We start from the raw sequence: 19,788 nt of genomic DNA, 5'->3' as shown, positions 1-19,788 counted from the left end.
ACTTGACTTCGAAAAGTTGCACATAAGTGTGGTGCCACGTGTAAGGTTCACGTAGAACCTAATCATCAATGCTTTGTGCAAAAATTGAAGCCCAAACATATCAAAAGGTTTATGTACATTGCATATGATATTGAAACGATGTTAATGCCGGAAGAAGAGAATGGTGAAAGGGAACATGAAGTAGCCCTGATTTGTAGCAAACATACATGTTCGTACTGTATGAGTAAATATTTGGATGATCCCTGCAACTTTTGCAGTGATAAGAATGGAAATCGATCGTTTTCTTTTAAAACAATGGATGGCTTCATTAAACATGTTTTAATGGCGCGTCCAATGTTTCAGTTCACAGTAGTTTTAGCGCACACTTCTGGGCGTTTTGATGGTATGCTACAAAGTGTTTGGAAGCATACGATGAACAATTACATAATCACAAATGTGAATTGAGGTGTTTAGCATGCAATAAGCAGCATTACCAAAATCTGACATTACAAAAGATCAAGTGTGATGCATGCAATAGAAAGTTTACTGAGGGTGAATATTTTAATAATCATTTGGCACGTAATAAAGCTGGCTTTAGTGAGTGTCATTATGTAAAGTTCTGTCCCGACTGTAATCGCATGACTGAAAGTTGACTTCGAAAAGTTGCACATAAGTGTAGTGAACATTTTTGTGCCACGTATAAGGTTCACGTAGAACCTAATCATCAATGCTTTGTGCAAAAATTGAAGCCTACACATATCAAAAGGTTTATGTACATTGCATATGATATTGAAACGATTTTAATGCCTGAAGAAGAGAATTGCGGAAGGGAACATGAAGTAGTCCTGATTTGTAGCAGACATACAGATGGTAATCAGAAAAATGGAAACACCTGAACGAAAAATGGAAACACCTTACCAGATTAATATGGTGTCGGGCCACCTTTCGCCTTCAGAACAGCCTTGATGCGACGTGGGATGGAGGCATAGGGGTCGTGAATGGTAGTAAGTGGAATCTTACACCATTCCTCGTGCAGGGCATCGGCCAGTTTTGTGAGAGAGGATGGAGGTGGAAATCGTCGCCGGAGTCGTGTTTTCAAGACGGACCACAGATGTTCAATTATTTGGAGATCTGGGGATTGAGCGGGCCAGGAGAGGGGTTGAACTTCATCCCGATGATCCTCAAACCACGCTGCAACAACGCCAGCTGTGTGAATGGGTGCATTATTATCCTGGAAGATTGCGTCATTGTCCAGGAACAACATCCGGACCATAGGATGCAAGTGGTCTCCTAAAACTGCGACATAATCGTTGACAGTGATTCGTCCGCTAAGTGTGACCACAGGACCCAATGAAAGCCATGATATGGCGGCCCACAGCATCACCGTGCCGCCGCCATGTTTCACAGTTGGGCGGAGACACTGCAGATCATAAGCTTCTTTGGGCGTTCTCCACACATAAACACGCCCGTGGTTGGGAATAGGGTGAAGAATGACTCATCCGACCATATCACACGTTTCCAGTCCTCAATGGTCCAAGTTGCATGGTCGCGGCACCATTTGCGGCGTGCGAAAGCGTTATGACACTGATAAGCGGTTTGGCCCCCTGCAACACGACCCCATAAGTTCATGTCATGTAATTCGCGGCGGACTGTGATTGTCGAAACAGGGTGGAGGTGCTGATTGAGTTCCTCCGTCACTTGCTCCGCAGTGGCAGGACGATTCAACGTGACAATGCGCTTTAATACCCGGCGTGACCTGTCACTCATGATTTTCTTCTGCCCATTGTTCCGCTTCTCCGATGTGGTTTTCCCGTGTGTTGTGTAGGCCGTCATCTCCTTCGACACTGTCCCACGCGACACACCTAACACAGTAGCAACTGCCGTCACACTCACTCCACATAACCGTGCACGAACAATTTGCTCTCTTTGAAAATCTGAGAGATCTCCCATTTTACACTACCTTCGTCTGCTGCAACCACTGGACACTGATGTTCCACTGCGCCTGACGTAGTATAGAGACCGACCTAACACACAACCACCAGCGGTCCGGCGCTGCGGGCGCCACGACCCCACTGATAACACATACATCTGACGTGTTGCCAACTACAAATGTTTCCATTTTTCTGATCACCATCTGTACATGTTCGTACTGTATGAGTAAATATTTGGATGATCCCTGCAACTTTTTCGGCGATAAAAATGGAAATCGATCGTTTTCTTTTAAAGCAATGGATGACTTCATTAAACATCTTTTAATGGCGCATCCAATGTTTCAGCGTATAGTAGTTTTAGCGCACAATTCTGGGCGTTTTGATGGTATCTTCTGCTTAAGAAAGCTAATTGAGAAGCAACATATAGTTCCTGATGTTCTGGTACAGGATCAAAAAATATTTTGTATGAATATTGCAAATAGATTCTTCTTCCGTGACCCGTATTTGTTCCTTGGATGCAAACTAAGTAAACTCCCCAAAACTTTATGCCTATCAGGAAATTTGAAGAAGGGAGATTTCCCATATTTATTTCACACTTTAGAAAATCAAAATTATATAGGTCCGGTTCCCGCTATAGAATATATTGATCCTGACACGCGAAGCACGGAAGAGAGACAATAACTAATCGCCTGGCACCAAGAACGTGCTGCAAGTTGCGAGGAGTATGATCTGCAAAAGGAAATGTTGGCTTACTGTAAAAATGACGTTAGAATTCTTACAGAAACTATCATCAAATTTAATAACATCATAGAAGAGAAGACGAACAGGCTCCAATGTTTTATTGCTTGTTCCACGGTTGCAGGGCTAAGTATGAAAACGTATCGTGCCCTGTACTTACCGGAGAATACCATTGCTGTAATTCCGCCAAAGGGATTTCAACATAATGAGCGACAAAGTACAAAAGCATTCTTGTAGTTAAAATATGTTGAACATCAACTTGGTAGGAATATCCAGTACTGTGGGACTGGTCCAGAGGTACGCTTCGGTAAATACAAGGTTCACGGATATGAACGAAGTACGAATACAGCGTATGAATTTGATGGATGCAATTTCCACGGGTGTGTTTCATGTGTTCCTAACAACCGTGATGAAGTCGTTCATGGTTCTCAGGATCCTTGCGACACGTATGCAAGACGGTACGAACAAACCATGAGACGTCGAGAATACATTCAAAATCTTGGTATAAAGTTACACGAGATCCGGGAATGTACTTGGGACAATATGGTGAAGACAGATGAAGATTTACAAAAGTTCATTAAAGAATATAGTAATCATCTAGCGGATCCTATTGTTCCAAGAATGGCATATCAAGGTGGTCGTACTGAAGTCTTCAGAACATATGTTGCAAAGGATAATGTCATTCGATATTTCGATATTACATCTCTATATTCTTTTGTAATGGCACGTAGACCAATACCGATTGGAATGCCTACGATTCACAGGTGGCCGGATTTTCTAGAGGTGGAAAATACTCATGGGCTAGTGAAATGTACCATCATGCCTCCAAAACATATGCATTTTCCTATTCTCTCATATGTGGCAGGTGGACGCTTACTTTTTGGATTTTGTCGAACATGTATGGAAGAAGAAGGAAATGAAGTTGTAGGGGAATGTACACATGAAGGAATGGATCGCGCAATAACAAGTACATTTTGTACTCCAGAGCTACATCTTGCTCTTAAAAGAGGTTATAAGATCATCGATATTCATGAAATTTGGGAGTCTGAATTCATGGATCCAGAAGGGAATTCAGGTGGTCTGTTTGGGAATTACGTGAACTCCTTTCTTGAAATGAAGCAGGAAGCCTCAGGTTTTCCTGCTTCTTTCAAAACGAAAAAGACAAAAAGAAATATATCGATGAATATTATGCTCACGAAAGTATTAAATTAAATTATAATAATATAAGGAAGAACTCGGGTTTGCGCGCTATAGCGAAATTACATCTTAATTCGCTGTATGGGAAATGGAGTCAGCGCTCGGACACGATGAAGTGTACAATCCTCAAAAACCCAGAAGAGTTTCTTAGGTACCTTTCATCAGCAAGATATGAAGTTCATTCAGTGATTCCAGTCGGTGATAATCAATTACTAATGAACTACAAGGACTTGGAAAATGATAACACCCCTTTAGGATTTTCCAATGTCTTGGCCGCATTTATTACTTCTTGGGCGAGACTTTAATTTATGACCTTCAAACTGCTGTAGGACCTGAACGTGCACTTTACACGGACAGTATTATTTCTTTGCAACGGAAAGATGAGGAACCCGTGTTACAGTTGGGTAATTATCTTGGGGATTTAACGGATGAAATTCATGAAAGGTGGGAATTTATCACTCTGATCGCTTTAGGATCCGAAAATTATTTATGAGGCTTAGAAATGCCTCAGGGGAATTTCGGCACATCTACAAAATTCGCGGGATAACATTGAACCATAGAACCTCTGAAAAAATTAATTTTGAAAGCTTCTATGCATTAGTGCGAGAAGCAATTGAATCTGTAATAATAGAAAATCCTACATGTATTATCCGGAAACGTCAGGACTTTCTGCAGGAAATTCTTCAACGTGATATTATCAATCTCTAGGATTTGGACTGTCCACGGTACACATCTCTAGAATTTCATGTGTCAAAGTGTGCGCATTATAATCATCGCTTTGGACATTACAAGTGCAGTGTACATGAAGCCTTATTATACAGTGAATGTGGAAAAGTGTATGATTATGTTTTGTTTGTGAACAATACCAGCGATAAATATTTTCCAACTACGTTAAAGAAATAAAAAATCATGTATACAGATGAAATTTTAAAAGTTCTTCTCAATGATAAACAAACTGGATCATATGTGAATGGAATTTATTCCATTGATACAATTCCACAAACAGTGCAAACTCCTGTTGGACTAATCATTAATCTTGATACATCACATTCCGCAGAAAGTCATTGGGTTGGACTATACATAAACAAATATCACGAAGGCTTTAATTTCGATAGTTTACGAATGCCTGTGCCAAAAGAAATTCATTCATTCTTATGTAAAAATACTGAAGTTTATTATGTAAATAGTGAAGCATATCAACACGAAGAATCCGTGTTGTGCGGATATTTTGTATTATTTTTCATGTATCATATAGTACGCAATAATTCATTTGAAAAAACTTTAAGTTTATTTCATAAGACAAAACTAAAAAATAATGATAAAATTGTATATAAGCACGTAAATAAATTTTTAAAAAGAAAACAAAATATTTATCTGAAATAATAAGTTTATTGTTTGTATATATTATGTACATAAATGTATAAATAAAAAAGATTTTTTTAAATAAAAGTTTCAAATTTTACTTCATGTGTTTTATTTCACAAACATGAAAATAAAAAAGGTAAAGTTACATCATTGAAAACGTGTTAGTTAATGCTGTTGATCGTTGAAACTTCCACCAAAAATTAAGTTATTGTGCATTTCGATATGCACAACCTGATTTCTCTCAAGTTGTATATTTTTTTCGTGAAAAGAACAATATTCATTCATAACATTTGCACATAATTCATTTAATGGTGAACATTGTTTTGATTCAAGATCAATAACATTATCTAACTAAATAGTTTCTTAATCCAAATGGATTTCTCTGCAATACAATAAAAGGTAGCATCTTGCAAACATAATTGATATACAAGGATACGTATATGTGATACTGTATATCCGTTTTTATTATTCCAAGTTAGTCCATGTAAGTTTGATATTAACCAATCAACTTGTTTCTGACATCCTAAAGATAATTGATTGTATTCAATCGGAGATTTTACTAAACAGCGGAAATTTACTGTATCATCACATGCAATTAAACAAAATTCACGAATAATAAATTCATTATTTGAAATCTTAAAACCTTGTATGTCGATAATGTATTCATTAACACGTGGTGAAATTTCATGTCTACGATTCAACAAAAAAAGAATTATTTGTCCTACAAATTCCAAATTACATTCTCGCGTTTTTCGTATAAAGTTTATACTTGAGATTTCACTATGATGTTCTTCAAACACTTCAAACAAATCAATAAGAGTTATTTCGTTGGATAAATGCTGTACAGCAAAAGTTCCAGTATCATGAAGAAGAGAACACCGGTGTTGAAGATTCAACGTGCATTGTTCGCAGGAAATAATATTTAAACGTACGTATACATTTATAGTTTTTAAAACACACAGTTAATAAAAACACAGAAAACACTAGCGTCTCCTCGTCGTCAAATTCGCTAAAAACTAACTTTCGTACGGGAGCCATAGCAAAATACATAAAACTCTGTATTTAAGCATTTACGTCACAACAAAATGGCATCCTAACAACAAGTTCATACAAGTGTCCCTATCACGTGATCATTAAAAGAAAAAAGTCTTGGATTTTTTCCCATGCGTACGTGACTATTCAAGGTCGAATTACTTATCTGTCAACAATAGAAAAATTTTAACGCAAACCTGTGTTCTATCTCTCCCCCAAACAACATAAGCTTTTCTTAGAAATTCCAAATGTACACCTGTGTATACTCAAGGTCAAACTGCTACACTGTAAACAATAAAAATAATGGAAACAATATACACTTCCCTCACCCCCACCCACAACATTCTTCAAATATCTTCTTGAGTACAAAGAATAAGGGAACCAACATGTCATTAACAATAATTTATTACACATGCTTTACAATCAACAATAAACACTCATAAATGGCGGACAAGCTTCTAATCAATACCAAATGCTATTATTTTGGCACCAAATGGTTGAATTTTGACCTAAAGGGTTGAACTACCTTTACGAGGTACCACTACTTTGTTCGATTCTTCATCGCGAGGGAATTAAAAACACATAAGCTTGGGGGATTTCACATAGTTACAATTTTATTTTAATTCATTGGGGGTCATTTTTCTATAGGTCGTCACTGGAGGGTCATCAGCTAATCATAGATTCCTTTGTATAGGTGGTGGCGGTCTCTGGAGGGTCACAAGCAGTGAAGGGCCCTGGGGGGCTATACGGTGTGTCCCTGGAGGGTCCTGCGTTCAATGCTTCATCAAGTAATCATAGATTCCTTTGTATAGGTTGTGGTGATCTCTCGTAAGCCATGGAGCGTTACAAGCAGGGGGTTTTCTATGCTCACATTGTTCAATATGTTATTTTAACATCGAGTAATATTTTACATATTACGAACCAATAAAAAAGCTGGGGGTGGTTTTCAACCAGGAATCATGCAGTAGAGATCTACTGTGACCTTGGGGGTCATTCAACTTCCTCCACGAAAAAAAAAACTTCTACCCTAACTCAATTTCATCAGTCACATGATCGTGACACACTAGATAACATATCATATCAATAGATTATGTCATTATCAATCAATAAACATTTGATATCTCTTATCAAAGGCGGAAATCTGTTTGTGGGATAGAAATTTCAATACTTCTACTATATACCCATGTCTTATGATAGGAAATGAACCCGTGTATACGCCCATATAACCATATAAGGTAACATAACCCCATCAAAGCGGATAAAATGGGCCTAAAACCAAACACGTGGTTGTACTAAAATTTGGCAATTTTGTACCCCTAAAAGGGAACGAGGTGGACCACCCACATTTATAATAATCTATATTAGGGTCCTATACTATAATACCAAATGTTTAGATTGGGCAATTTCCAAAATTTAAGGGTAGGTCAATGTACCCCTCCCAAAATTTTAAAGGGGTGCATCAATGTACCTGTGTTTTATGATAGGGAATGAACACCTATACATAACAACATAACCATATAACGTAATAGGACCACATCAACGGGAATAAATTAGGTCAAAATCAAACACGTGGTACAACGTATTGCTTACGTTTATAATTTGGCAATTTTGTACCCCTAAAAGGGAACGAGGTGGACCACCCTGTATATTAGGGTCCTATACTATTATACCAAATGTTTAAATTAGGCAATTTCCAAAATTGAAGAAGTGGGCCAAGGTACCCCTTCCAAAAATTTAAAAGGGTGCATCAATATACCCGTGCCTTATGAAAGGGAATAAACTCCTGTATACACTCATATAACTATATAAGGTAATAACACCTCATCAAAGGGGATAAATTAGGTAGAAAAAAACGAAATTTGACTTTTTGGCAATTTTTTACCCATGAAACGGCACGAGATAGACCCCCAGTATTGATAGAGGTACATACCCTGGTCCCGGGCTACCATACCAAAATTTAAATTTGGCAATTTCCAAAATTTAACGGGGTGGTCCTATGTACCCCTCCCAAATTTTAGGGTGGCCCAAGGTACCCTTGCCAAAATTTAAGGGGTGGGCCAAGGTCATTGACCTTTGACCTATGACGTTACAAACATTTTTGCTGACTCGATTAGATATAACGGGGGCCTACTACTCCAGATTGAATTGGAATCGGAAGCTGAAGGGATTCCAAAAGACTGCATCTCGATATATCTTACCATTTTTGCTCTACCGGAAATCAATACTGAAACAGGAAGTAATTATAAAATTCAACCACTTCCGGTTTCGGCAGAGTGTTGCTAGTTGTGATGGTATGTTCTCCTGAAAACTTGAATTGACTACAGAAAACTGTCTGTCGCTACATATATCCATTTTTGTTCTATGGCGATAAATGTTGAAACTGGAAAGGTTAATTTTAACCACTTCCGGTTTGAATAGAGGATTAAAGGAGAACGTAGAACCTATTTTTGGGCAGCTGAATCAGTTGAAGAAAAACGCATCTCAATATCTCTTACCGTTTTTGCTCTACCGAAATCAGCATCAAAACCGGAATTAGCAGTAAATTTCAACCACTTCTCATTATGGTACAGTGTTGCGGGTTGTGATGGTATGTTCTATTGAAATCTGGAATAGTTTACAGAAAAGCACTTGTTCTTAAGAGAATTTTGCTACATGCTGATAAATACTGAAGCTAAAATTCGTTAATTTAACCCCTAACGGTTCACTAATTTTTATGTATGCTTCCGATACTGCTTGCAAAACAACATATTCACAGACTACTAACCGCGTAAAATTCACAGGGAGGAATAGCTGTTCTACTACCATCGCAAAAAGTATGTGCACAAATATGTACAACGAACAATACCTGAAAATAATACTCTTCAAAGGCAATAGGCAAGATCAAAACATGTGTAGCCAAATGGTAACGAAAACTCGTTAAGTGTTAAGCCACTTCCGGTTTCAAAAGAGTGTTAACGGTGATTGACCTATTCTTGGGATGTTGAATCAATTGAAAACCTCATTTTGATATATCTTACTGCCTTTGCTCTATGAAAATTAAGTATAGAAACCGGAATAGTAAACTTCAACCACTTCCGGTTCTCGTAGAGTATTGGTGGTTGTGTCAGTATAGTCTGTTGATACACTGAATCAATTGCAGAAAATCGCTTGCTGCTATCTATTAACATTTTTATCTACGGTGATAAGTGGTGAAACTGGAAATGACTAATTTGAACCACTTCTGGTTTGAATAGAGAGTTAACAGAGGAGATGGAACCTATTCTTGGGACGCTAAACCGATTGAAAAAATAAAGTATCTCGATATCTCTTATCTTTTTTTTTTCTGATGCCTGTTGACCGACGGACGGCGTCTGTAAGACTTCCGACCCTTTTGCATACCATAATTTCGAAGTCTAATAAATTATTAATCTAAGAATTTCTGCTCAATTGTTTTATGTGGTGTTCTTAAACTTTGCAAGAAACGAAACTCAATTCTTTTGACATTGTCAACTCAGTTCCAATACGTATAATAATGGTATTAACTGTAAACAGGGTATTAATTAGGCATGACCAATTCCGGAATTTATAAAATTCCAGATTTCGGAAGAAAATTCCGGAGTTTACAAAAATCAGGATTTCGGAAAAATTCCGAAATTTAGAAGATTTCAGATCTCGGAAAAAATACGGAATTCAGAGAAAATCTACACTTCGGAAAAAATCCGGAATTTAGAATATTTCGAATTTCGGGATAAAACGGAATTTAGAATATTCCGAATTTCGGAAAAAATCCGGAACAGAACATCCCAAATTTCTGGAAAATTTCGAATTTTTCCGAATTACTTGATTTCTAAATTCCGGAAAAGTTGGCCATCCCTAGTATTAACATTTAGAAACGATGCACTTGTTTTGAATGTTTGTTTAAAAGCAAAGGAGAAAAATTTTGGTACATCTCGTACAAAAATGGTGACTCCCCTCATATCTGCAGATTAGGTATTGCAGTGATGATTTCAGGGCCAGTCTGCAGGTATGTCCCATCCGGAGCTGCGAAACCCCCTGGAGCAATCTCTGATCATGATCAAAAAGGGTTACAAGTATTTTCGCAGCATTACTTTTACCCCCTGTGTAATGGAATTCCCACCGGAAATTGTCTAAAATAACTGGGATAGTTGTGTCGCTCAGTGTAAATATTTTGCAAAAGAATAACGAAGTAATTAAGAAAAAGAATATTAATTTTCCAACAAGTATTTCTCGACCTCATTCAGTATCGGATTGCGTCAACGCAATCCAAAATTTGCGTTTAGTTCATCATATTCAATACCGCATGCTGATTTTGCGATGTGACAAATTTCCCCTTTTAAGAATCATTTATCGTCCGCAATTTTACCCATACACTCAGTACTGTACCAAAAGTTCTTAAAATCATGATTTCAGTTGCGTTGTGATTCCCAGTATTTGCGAAGATGAAAACGGAATGAGGACATTAGTTTCGACTTTAAACTTGGGTAAATGAGTTATGTATGTAAATGATAAATTATTTTGTCATGTATTTTATTTCTTTCCTCTGATTTGTATAGCGACACGTTAACCGGGTACTATCTTCGTTTCCCACCGGTTTGTTTGAGTAGCAAATTGGTGGCTCTCCGAACCCCAGCAAGAAAGCCATAAGTAAGTTGCATAACGTGTCACACTTGGAAGATACACTGTGACACTTAAGTGATAAGCAGGGAAGCTGCTAAGTGTATAGCATCCGTCTTCAAATCCATTATGTAAAGAATCTATTTTTCGAACCAGTTTACTATTAGTAGTATATAAAATATGGCATTAAGTCGTACTCCATGTAGGGAAGTCCCTACGCAAATAAATCAGGTAGTTGTATTGGGTGACACATCAGTGGGTTGCACATCCATCATCTATCAGATTGCTTATGGACAATTTCGACACTCATATGAAGCAGCACCACTGTGTCACCAGAAGGATATTGTGTATTTGAATGGCCGTCAAAGAACATATTTGGTTGACGCAGAGATTTCTAAGCATGATGAAATTGAAGCATTGATGAAAAGTGCAGAAGGATTCCTGTGTGTGTTTTCCTTGGTAGACAGGGAATCTTTTAATGCTGTGGACAGTTACATGAATCTCATATTGAAACTCAAGGGAGAAGCTACTCCAGTTATTCTGATTGGTAACAAGAGAGATCTGATACAAAGAGAAGTTTCATATACAGAGGGTGTGAAGAAGGCTGCTGAATGGAAAATACCATACATCGAAACCTCAGCCAAAACTAGGGAGTTTGTGGATGTTGCCTTTAGATGGATAGTCGAAAAGGTTGCGTATCAAAAATTAGTGGAATATCATTTGGAGTTAGTTTCAGAATTCGAGGTAGAACCATCTGAAAACGTCAGTTCCAGAAGTGAGGACACTACAAAATGTTGCGTGATTCTTTGAAATTGCTAACGCAATTTATAGTGTAATACTCTACTTCTTGTTTTGGTTGTGATTGGTAAATACATCAGTTTGTCACAGTATCGCATCAACTGCAAGAAATGTAAGTAAAGTTCGTGAAATAAGGGAACTGAACGGTATTATTCCCCGAAATGATTAACTTAATATCAGGCAACTTGTTATATGAAACTGTTTTATTCGCCATTTTCTCTATCGCCGACTGTATTATGAGATATATTGGATTAAGCATTACTTATGTTAATGGCTTTACGAGACTATGAAATGTATGATTCCGTAAAATGGGTAAACTGATTTTTAAGATCAGTTCTAAGAAGGAGACTTCGGAACTGTTCCGAAGTTGTTTGGAACTGATCCGATGATCAGATCATTATATGATTCATTTATGTTGTAATTATTCTGTCAAACAGCTAACTTAAAAATTCTTGTCTTGATCACTTAACCAAGGAAAGAGGACATAGTTTGCCGAGTGTCATTTGGAAGTTACTGATAATTACGTTCAGAAAATGCATCCCAAATGTAGTCAGTAAACCTATACAGTTTGTGTTATTATCGTGTTTCTCTTGTGGAATGTAGTGGATGAATTTATGGTTAAGTTAAATGAACTGGAAAAAAATCGAAATACCATTCATGTATGTAACTGATTATGTACAACTAGTTTGTTCACTGTTCTCCTGGTACTAAAATTGTATTTGTTGTTACTTTCGTATTATTTCTGCATAAGTAGGCCTGTGTAAAATGCCAAGCAAACCATTATTATGAGAAATGCGTTTTGTGAATTCGGTTTCGGTGTTTCTCCAGATATAAAATGACTGAAAGTTGAATAGCATTGAAAAAAAAACATAAACTGTTCCAAAAGTTACAGAATGAAATTATTCACAAACGAAGCAGAAACCTCTACACATATTTGTTGTATCCCTTGTACCCTTTTCTAATACCGTAATGTAAATACTGGCAGTATCATCTTTGATTGATTGTGTAAGCTCTTGACAGAAGTCACATAGGTAAACATTATAATCTTCTCGCTAGAAAGTAAGAAAAGAAACCATGGGTAAAGCTAGGTTGCCATGTTGCAAGACTCTTGTAGCTGACCATAAAAAGAAAGTCTTGCAACCCTACAATATTTCTCCATGTAAACATGGTCTTCAAAGGGACATGCAACAATTTTTTTTATCTTGCACAGAGTCAAATCAAGTGCAACTTTTTGGGATGTCTTGCTTGCTACCTGCTATCGCCCTCCCATTGATATATAGAAAAACAAAAGTTTCCCAAACGACGGATTCTTCACTATTTGTCGACTAGAGTGTAGTGCTACATATTTGGAGATATATTTGTTGCTTTCAGAAAGTTGTGCTATGTAAACAGTAAATAGAAGGATGGGGTTGCAAGATGTTACAATGACAGCTGTAAGATTTCTGCAGCATGGCAACCTAGCTTGATGTAATTCTTGTACACAAGAAATAGTACATTAAGTATTTCTTACCCTTACTTTGTAGCGATAAGACAATTTTTTCCAATGTGACTTGCCTCAAGATCTGGAATTCTGATCGAAAAATATGTGTTAGCAAAACTACACCATATGATTACATTCTTAGCTTTAGATTAATGATCATATATGCAGAAAAATCTTCACTTACGAAATGTAGTATTTATATAGCAAGTTTTATGTATTTATATGAGTTATTTATAAATATGATTAAATATGGTTATATTTTTATATTTACTGTAATTTAGGATATAGCGACTTCCAAGTAATGTAAATTATATTTTCAAAGGTAATATATGTAGAACTGTTTTATGTAGAACGAAGTTCTTGATTTGTTTTGAAATTTACACTGAAATGTGAAACAAAAGAGAATGTCCGTGAAAATAGTTACTTTCATATTTGTTTGTGTTTCTTTATAGTTTAAAAAAATGTAATTTAATATTATTTATTGTTTTCAGTATTGTTGCTTCACTTGAGTGCAGGTAAAATAAATTTTTATTGTGATCCAAGACATTGTCATACAAATTAATTAATTACATCTTAAACTCTTAGGTTTTTGACAAAAGTAGTTAAGGATATATCCTAAAGTTTCCCGTCAGTTTTACTTAATTTTATAGGGTTAAGTTCCAAAGTTGGTCATCCATTTCTAGCAAAATTTACCGGGATGCTCGTTTGTATGCTTGATAACATAGAAAAAGAGCGACAGTTTTGTTTATTTTTTTCATATAACTGGTTCTAAACATTGAAATATCTGGCAAGCGGAAGGAACTACTTGCGCAAGATTACCACATGGTAGGATTATGGGAAATAACGATTTGTGTTGTAAACATGACTGCAGGTATACAGATTTGTTGCTCTGGATGTGAGGTAATAGTAATACAGTTTGTGAAACAATGTAATAATCAGAAAAAAATCTATTAAAAGTATGTGGAAGTCATTGCTTAATATATCTACAATGAATTGCATAAAGTAAGATAAGCAAATAACTGCAAACAAACGAGAAAAAGTTGTACTTTTCAATGTAACGGTAAGTAATATAATCAACCGGGCTACTAACACACCTTCACTCGCTATCGCTCGCTCGACATGACTATGCGAATTGAATATTAAGGTTTCATCAAGTAAATTAAAGTGAAAACTTATTATTTTTAAATTTTCGTAAATTTTATTAGACTTTTGGTAGAAAACTAGGTGCACGACCAACTTTGGAATGAGTGTCATTTTATATATTAAAAAAACTCGTGATCAGTACTGATAAATTTGGTTAAAAGAGATAGTGATACTTACAAAACAGTGAGTGTTAAGTAGGCAAACTGCTGCTTGCATGATTTTTTTATGTAATGCAGAAATCTGAGTGCTGCCGGGCAACTGCATTACATCAAATCGGCTAAGAAGTGTCCATGCACATTATTGGCCTAAATGAAGTGACATAGAAACAGTTATTTGTTTTCATTTACTAGAATTTTGTAGATACTGGCTGACTTTCTGAACTTTTCACATTCTTTAAGTTATTCAACAGATTTTATTTTTAAAAAAGTAACGGAAAGCATAGCGAGTATCCTTACGGAATAACAAAGGCATAATTTTGGATTTGACGAGCCAGAATATTTTGGTTAAAAATTCGTACTTCCTCACTATATTCTATGTATTTTGTGTTAGGTTAGGTTAACTTGGTCTTTACTCTTACTTCCTAATTACATTTTGGTAACATCAACTCATTTCCCCAGTATTTTATTACTCGATTTTTGCCCCCCAAATCCAAAACTGACCCTAGCAAACGTTCATATGTAAGCCTTCGCTTATTTTAAACGTTCAGATTATATCAAAATGAAATCTTAGAGTTCTACGTCCCGGCTAGGCTAAAGGAGACGATGATGATGAGAAACGAATGAAATGGAGGGAGGAAACGGGAGAACCTCGAGGAAACCCACGCACACGGTGTTTGTCCATCACAAAGTTCACTTGGTGCGAGGTGGGATCGAACCAGGGACATTATGCACCGGAGGCGAACGCTCTACCAGTGAGCCACCGCGGTCCAGAGGTTATATCAAAGTAGTGGGCGAACACACACTATTTTTTCTTGGAGTTTAATAAATTTGGATTTACTATTTTGCAGTCCATTGCATTTAACATTATTCTGTTATTTAGTTGTTTACTTGAGACAGATATACGAGAAATCTTAATTTTTGTGCTTCACTCACAGGAGAGGAATCGTCTCATATCTGTCCAGTTTAGCAACTTTTAGATGTTAACGATGAAAGTGCCAGAGAGCCTTGAAATCATCTGATTGAAGAACAAAAATTTGCAATACAAAATAAGGCTGTTTATATTTGAGTCATATATCCCATAGCTTCTATCAGCTGTTACATATGTACACCAGAATTGCGACCACATACCTAACACTTTGTTCTTCCGCCTTTTGCTCAGAGGAGGGTCTGGATACGGCGTGCAAAGATTCTTGTAGTTACTGATATGTTTTCACGGGGATCTGACACCATATATTTCTGATGGCATCCTACAATGAACCCACAGATGTCGGTGCAGGAGTCATGGTTCGAAGACCTCGTTCTGCAATATCCCATTAATGTTCTATAAGATTAAGATTCGATGAGTTTATTGTATTAGAGGTAGTGGCGAGTACTTCAAATTATATGCCCGTAGCCAAACTCGCTCTATAAAAATTGCTTCGTCAGTACCTTAGGATTCTGAAACATGTATTTTTGGATAGTGCACATGTTAGTTCCTAAATGAAGTCTTGACCCGACTACGGTAGGTCGCATACTTTTGGAGGTACGGATCTTTAAAGTTCATTTTTTCATGTTTTCGACAGCCTATAACTCCGTAAGGAAGCATTTGTGCACCCAGGTTAGTCTATATTTTTTGTCTTATCTTGGTGTCAGGAATTGCCTCACAAACGTTGTCGGTGTTGTTTTGAAACATGTGAACTGAAATCTATCAGTTTTACGTCCCACAGATGTACCGTGTAGGCTAAAGGAGACAGTGATGGTAAGAATGAACGAAATGGTCGAACAAACGATGTGAAAGGAACGGGAGAATCCCGAGAAGATCAACGCACAGATGTCAGTCCACAACAAACCCAACTGGCACGAGCTTGTAAGAAGCCAAACACCCCACGCACTAGAAGTGAACCCTACCACTAAGTTACCGTGGCACCCACATGTGATTATGAGTAAGCCTTGAGTCTCCGACGAGTTAGCAAATGATAGATGCCGGGAGAGATGGCATTTCATTGCGACGGAACCTTCTTCACTCGATTCAAACCTTTAACAGGGGTCAACCTACTTGCGTTGCTGCAACGAAGCAAGCACGATTACACTCATATTCTTGTCAGAGGATCGCTGTACTCAAAATGCTGACCACATGAATAGCAAGAATACCTGAAAATGGAAGAGTCACGTTTATCTGATATACTATTCGTCGGTACTGATATGTTAAAATGGCATCCCCCCATATCTGTTGACAGCTATCTGTATGTAATAAGTGTAATTAACAGGCCTGGACAACTCGTATTGAAAACAACTAATTACAGTTTTCAATGTCAAACAGTGACACAAGACAGGATTCTCTCTAATCATAGTCATTTTCCATTGATGAACTGTTCGAGACTTGAAAGCTAGAAGTTTGGATTAGCGCACAATTCCTGATTGAGTTGACCTATTAGAATAGTTTTATCTTTTTCTTTAGATGACAATGGTAGAGCTAAACTGTGACTTGGAGAGAGAAAGAAAGTATAAATAACATATGAAGTATACAGAGAGTTAAAAATAAAATGAAACGGTTAAGAAAGTTATTTCTCTACAACAAATGGTTCACAAGCTGGTTTTAATAAACGTGCTTCTACAAGCTCTTCATTTAGGAGATACATACAGCAGCCAGTTGTGCTGAAATGAGAAGTCTATAATTTAAGATGTAACTGAACGTACAAACATCAGAAAAGAGCCGCACAAACGAAGTCAGTATTATAGAATCCAACACCACCAAAATTTTAGGCAAATTTAAGAAAGCACAACGAATTTCCATGGCTTCGAAGGTTTGTAAGATAAACAAGAAAGCATTAATTAATGAATGGAGGAAACAATCGATCTGAGCTTATTTTTACACAACAAATCCTCTTTAGGTGTGAATTCAATAACATAAAAAGTGTGAAAAACTGATCGACTGGACCGGGATCTCTACCATATGAAATCACAACCGTCAAACGGTGTTCTCAATATATGGACACTTGATTGTCCAAACACAGCATCTAGGCTGTGGTACAAACCATGTGGTCTAAGTGGAGAGCACCGACTGCAGGAATGAGAGCTGTTCTGGAAGACGGACTGGGTACTGTACTGTAGTGGTCAACGCATCGGAACGTTATGCCGGAGATTCCGGTTCAGTCGATCACTTTGACTTTTTATACTAAAGAAAACCTTCCTCATTTCGTGAATCACATTCCACTGATTTTTTATATTTTTTAAAAATAAATTCTTCTGTTTTTCCTGACATTTTCCCATATTTCTGGTATCTAATCAGAGTGTCTAAGCACATGTTTATTATAACAATTTAGTCCATCTGTTGTAAAGAATTTTCTCCATCATCGCATTGTTTTTTTCCACACCCTAAGCACACCTGCAAGTTTAATATAGTTTGCATTTCAATAATTTCACAACAGAAGTTGCAAAAGCAAAAATTTAACTGATCTCCCGCCGGATCTTCACCGAAACTAGAGACTACTAATACGGGCATAGAATTTTAAAAGAAGCAGATCAGAAGATTAGAAGAAAGTTTCCCTGATCCTATTCACTCATAAAATTTCCGCTTTCCTTCCAGAAGTTCCGAAACAAACGATTTCATAATACCAAAGCCATCAAACATACATAAGAACATTTCCAAACATACAAAGCAATCAAAAGCATACAAACTAACGAAAGGATTTTTTTTTTTTTAAAAGTGATGAGTTTTTTTTCTTTCTTTCTTAAACCGAAACTTAAGAATATTTGTTTCACAAACACAGTTATCATGGACAAAATCACATCTACCTGCATCCTTTGCGCAACTGATGATTGCAAGAAGGAAAAAACTAAGATCACTCGTTGACAACGATGGAATTCACTCTCTTCAACTTAACACGCCTGTTAATCGACGAGCGGCAACTATTTACGACAGCTTCTTCTATGTACTTTTTTTTTTTTTTAGAAATCACGAATGGATTCGAAGTACAAGGAATTAAATGTTATAATTTGAAATAATGAGTACAAAAGGGGATTCTTCTGCCTTCGATGTCGTAGAACAGTTAGCTCTTTTTCTGACGGTAACTTTTTTTTTTTTTAAGTTTATCACTTCTTTTTCAGTACGAAGGCTATATGAAACGTAGACTTACGGTTTAAAGCGAAATTCGAACTTGCGTAACGCGTTCAATGTCCTCCAATTGGAACCAAGCCAGAGACCAAGAGCACAAAAAATGCGCTCTCAAGTCACTAGACCAACGGAGAGTGCTCTGAGTGTAAGCATTACTTGACTTTCACTAAACTTTTGTGTTAACTTCCATTAGTATATGAGCGCCACGATAGTTCAACGGTACAGCGTTCAAGTCTGGTACGTGGGATCTCTTTGTATTGTACAAATACCGTGTGCGTCGGTTTTCTCGGAATTCTCCCGTTTTCTTCCACTTTCTTCGCTTCACGATTATCATCAATCTCGTCATCACAGTCTCCTTTAGCCTCAGTCCATAATATTGAGACGTTAAAGTAACAACGTCATCAGCATATTCTTATTACAATAAAAATTGTCTTCAACGGAATCTTTATTAAACGGAAATATTTCATGGTCCCATGAATTTACTGGCAAAGATCGTGTTAAATTCCCTTCATTAACAGGAAACTATATTACGCAGACAAGGGAAATCAAAATAAGACCCCTAACGGAAATTTTCAAGTTTCGGGGTGCAGTATTTAGAACGCTTTTAGACATCCAATGAGAAGTTAGATATATTTTTACCAAAACAGACAGTAATGTGCAAACCAAAGCAGACACGAAGAAAATTATATGGAAAGTCTGAAACAAGAGGAGGTGGCGGAAGAAGAGAAAAATACGCTTTGAGTTGGAAGGAGAGTGTAGGCTAAGAATTATCAAGATTCTGTCAAAACAGCCATTTCCATTTTCCATTGAAAACCCCTACACCTGTATAGAATTGACATCGACCAATCAACGTAGCTTTTTGTACTGAAGAAAAGTACCCTAATCATCAAGCTGAGTCAACGCTCTCCAAAATTATCGCGTGTTGAATTTAACATTATAGTATATGGCCAGAAGTACCTTTTTCAAGTTTAAAAGAACAGTAAGAGATAGAAACGCAGTTCTTAGGAAGTTTTCAAGCGACGATATGAAGGCACATCTAATGATACTAGAGGGGGTATCCCGCAAAGGTAGCCATTTTCCACTGGGCTCGCTCGGGCTCGCACTCACCTGTCTCAGTTGGGCTCGCGCTCACTTCTCTCAACTGAGCTCGCACTCACTCGGGCTCGCGCTCATCTCTCTGGACTGGGCTCGCACGCGCTCGCGCTCACCTGTCTGAGCTGGGCTCGCGCTCACTTCTCTCAACTGAGCTCGCACTCACTC

The 19,788-nt window shown here is 37.2% G+C and overlaps 1 protein-coding gene across 1 annotated transcript; it reads left to right on the top strand.

Annotated features, from left to right (window-relative positions):
* The first annotated feature begins 11,036 nt into the window (after positions 1-11,036).
* LOC145673997 (ras-related protein O-RAL-like) lies at positions 11,037-11,666 on the top strand. The gene has a single exon (XM_081743824.1). The coding sequence runs from the start codon at positions 11,037-11,039 to the stop codon at positions 11,664-11,666; it is 630 nt and encodes a 209-aa protein (XP_081599950.1).
* Positions 11,667-19,788: the final 8,122 nt, after the last annotated feature.

Source organism: Thermobia domestica, chromosome 17 (genome assembly GCF_964235325.1).
Source record: "Thermobia domestica chromosome 17, izTheDome1.hap1.1, whole genome shotgun sequence".
In the NCBI taxonomy this organism is placed as follows: Eukaryota; Metazoa; Arthropoda; class Insecta; order Zygentoma; family Lepismatidae; genus Thermobia; species Thermobia domestica.
Note: the sequence above shows the minus strand (reverse complement) of the source record. Positions and strands in the feature narration are given on the sequence as shown.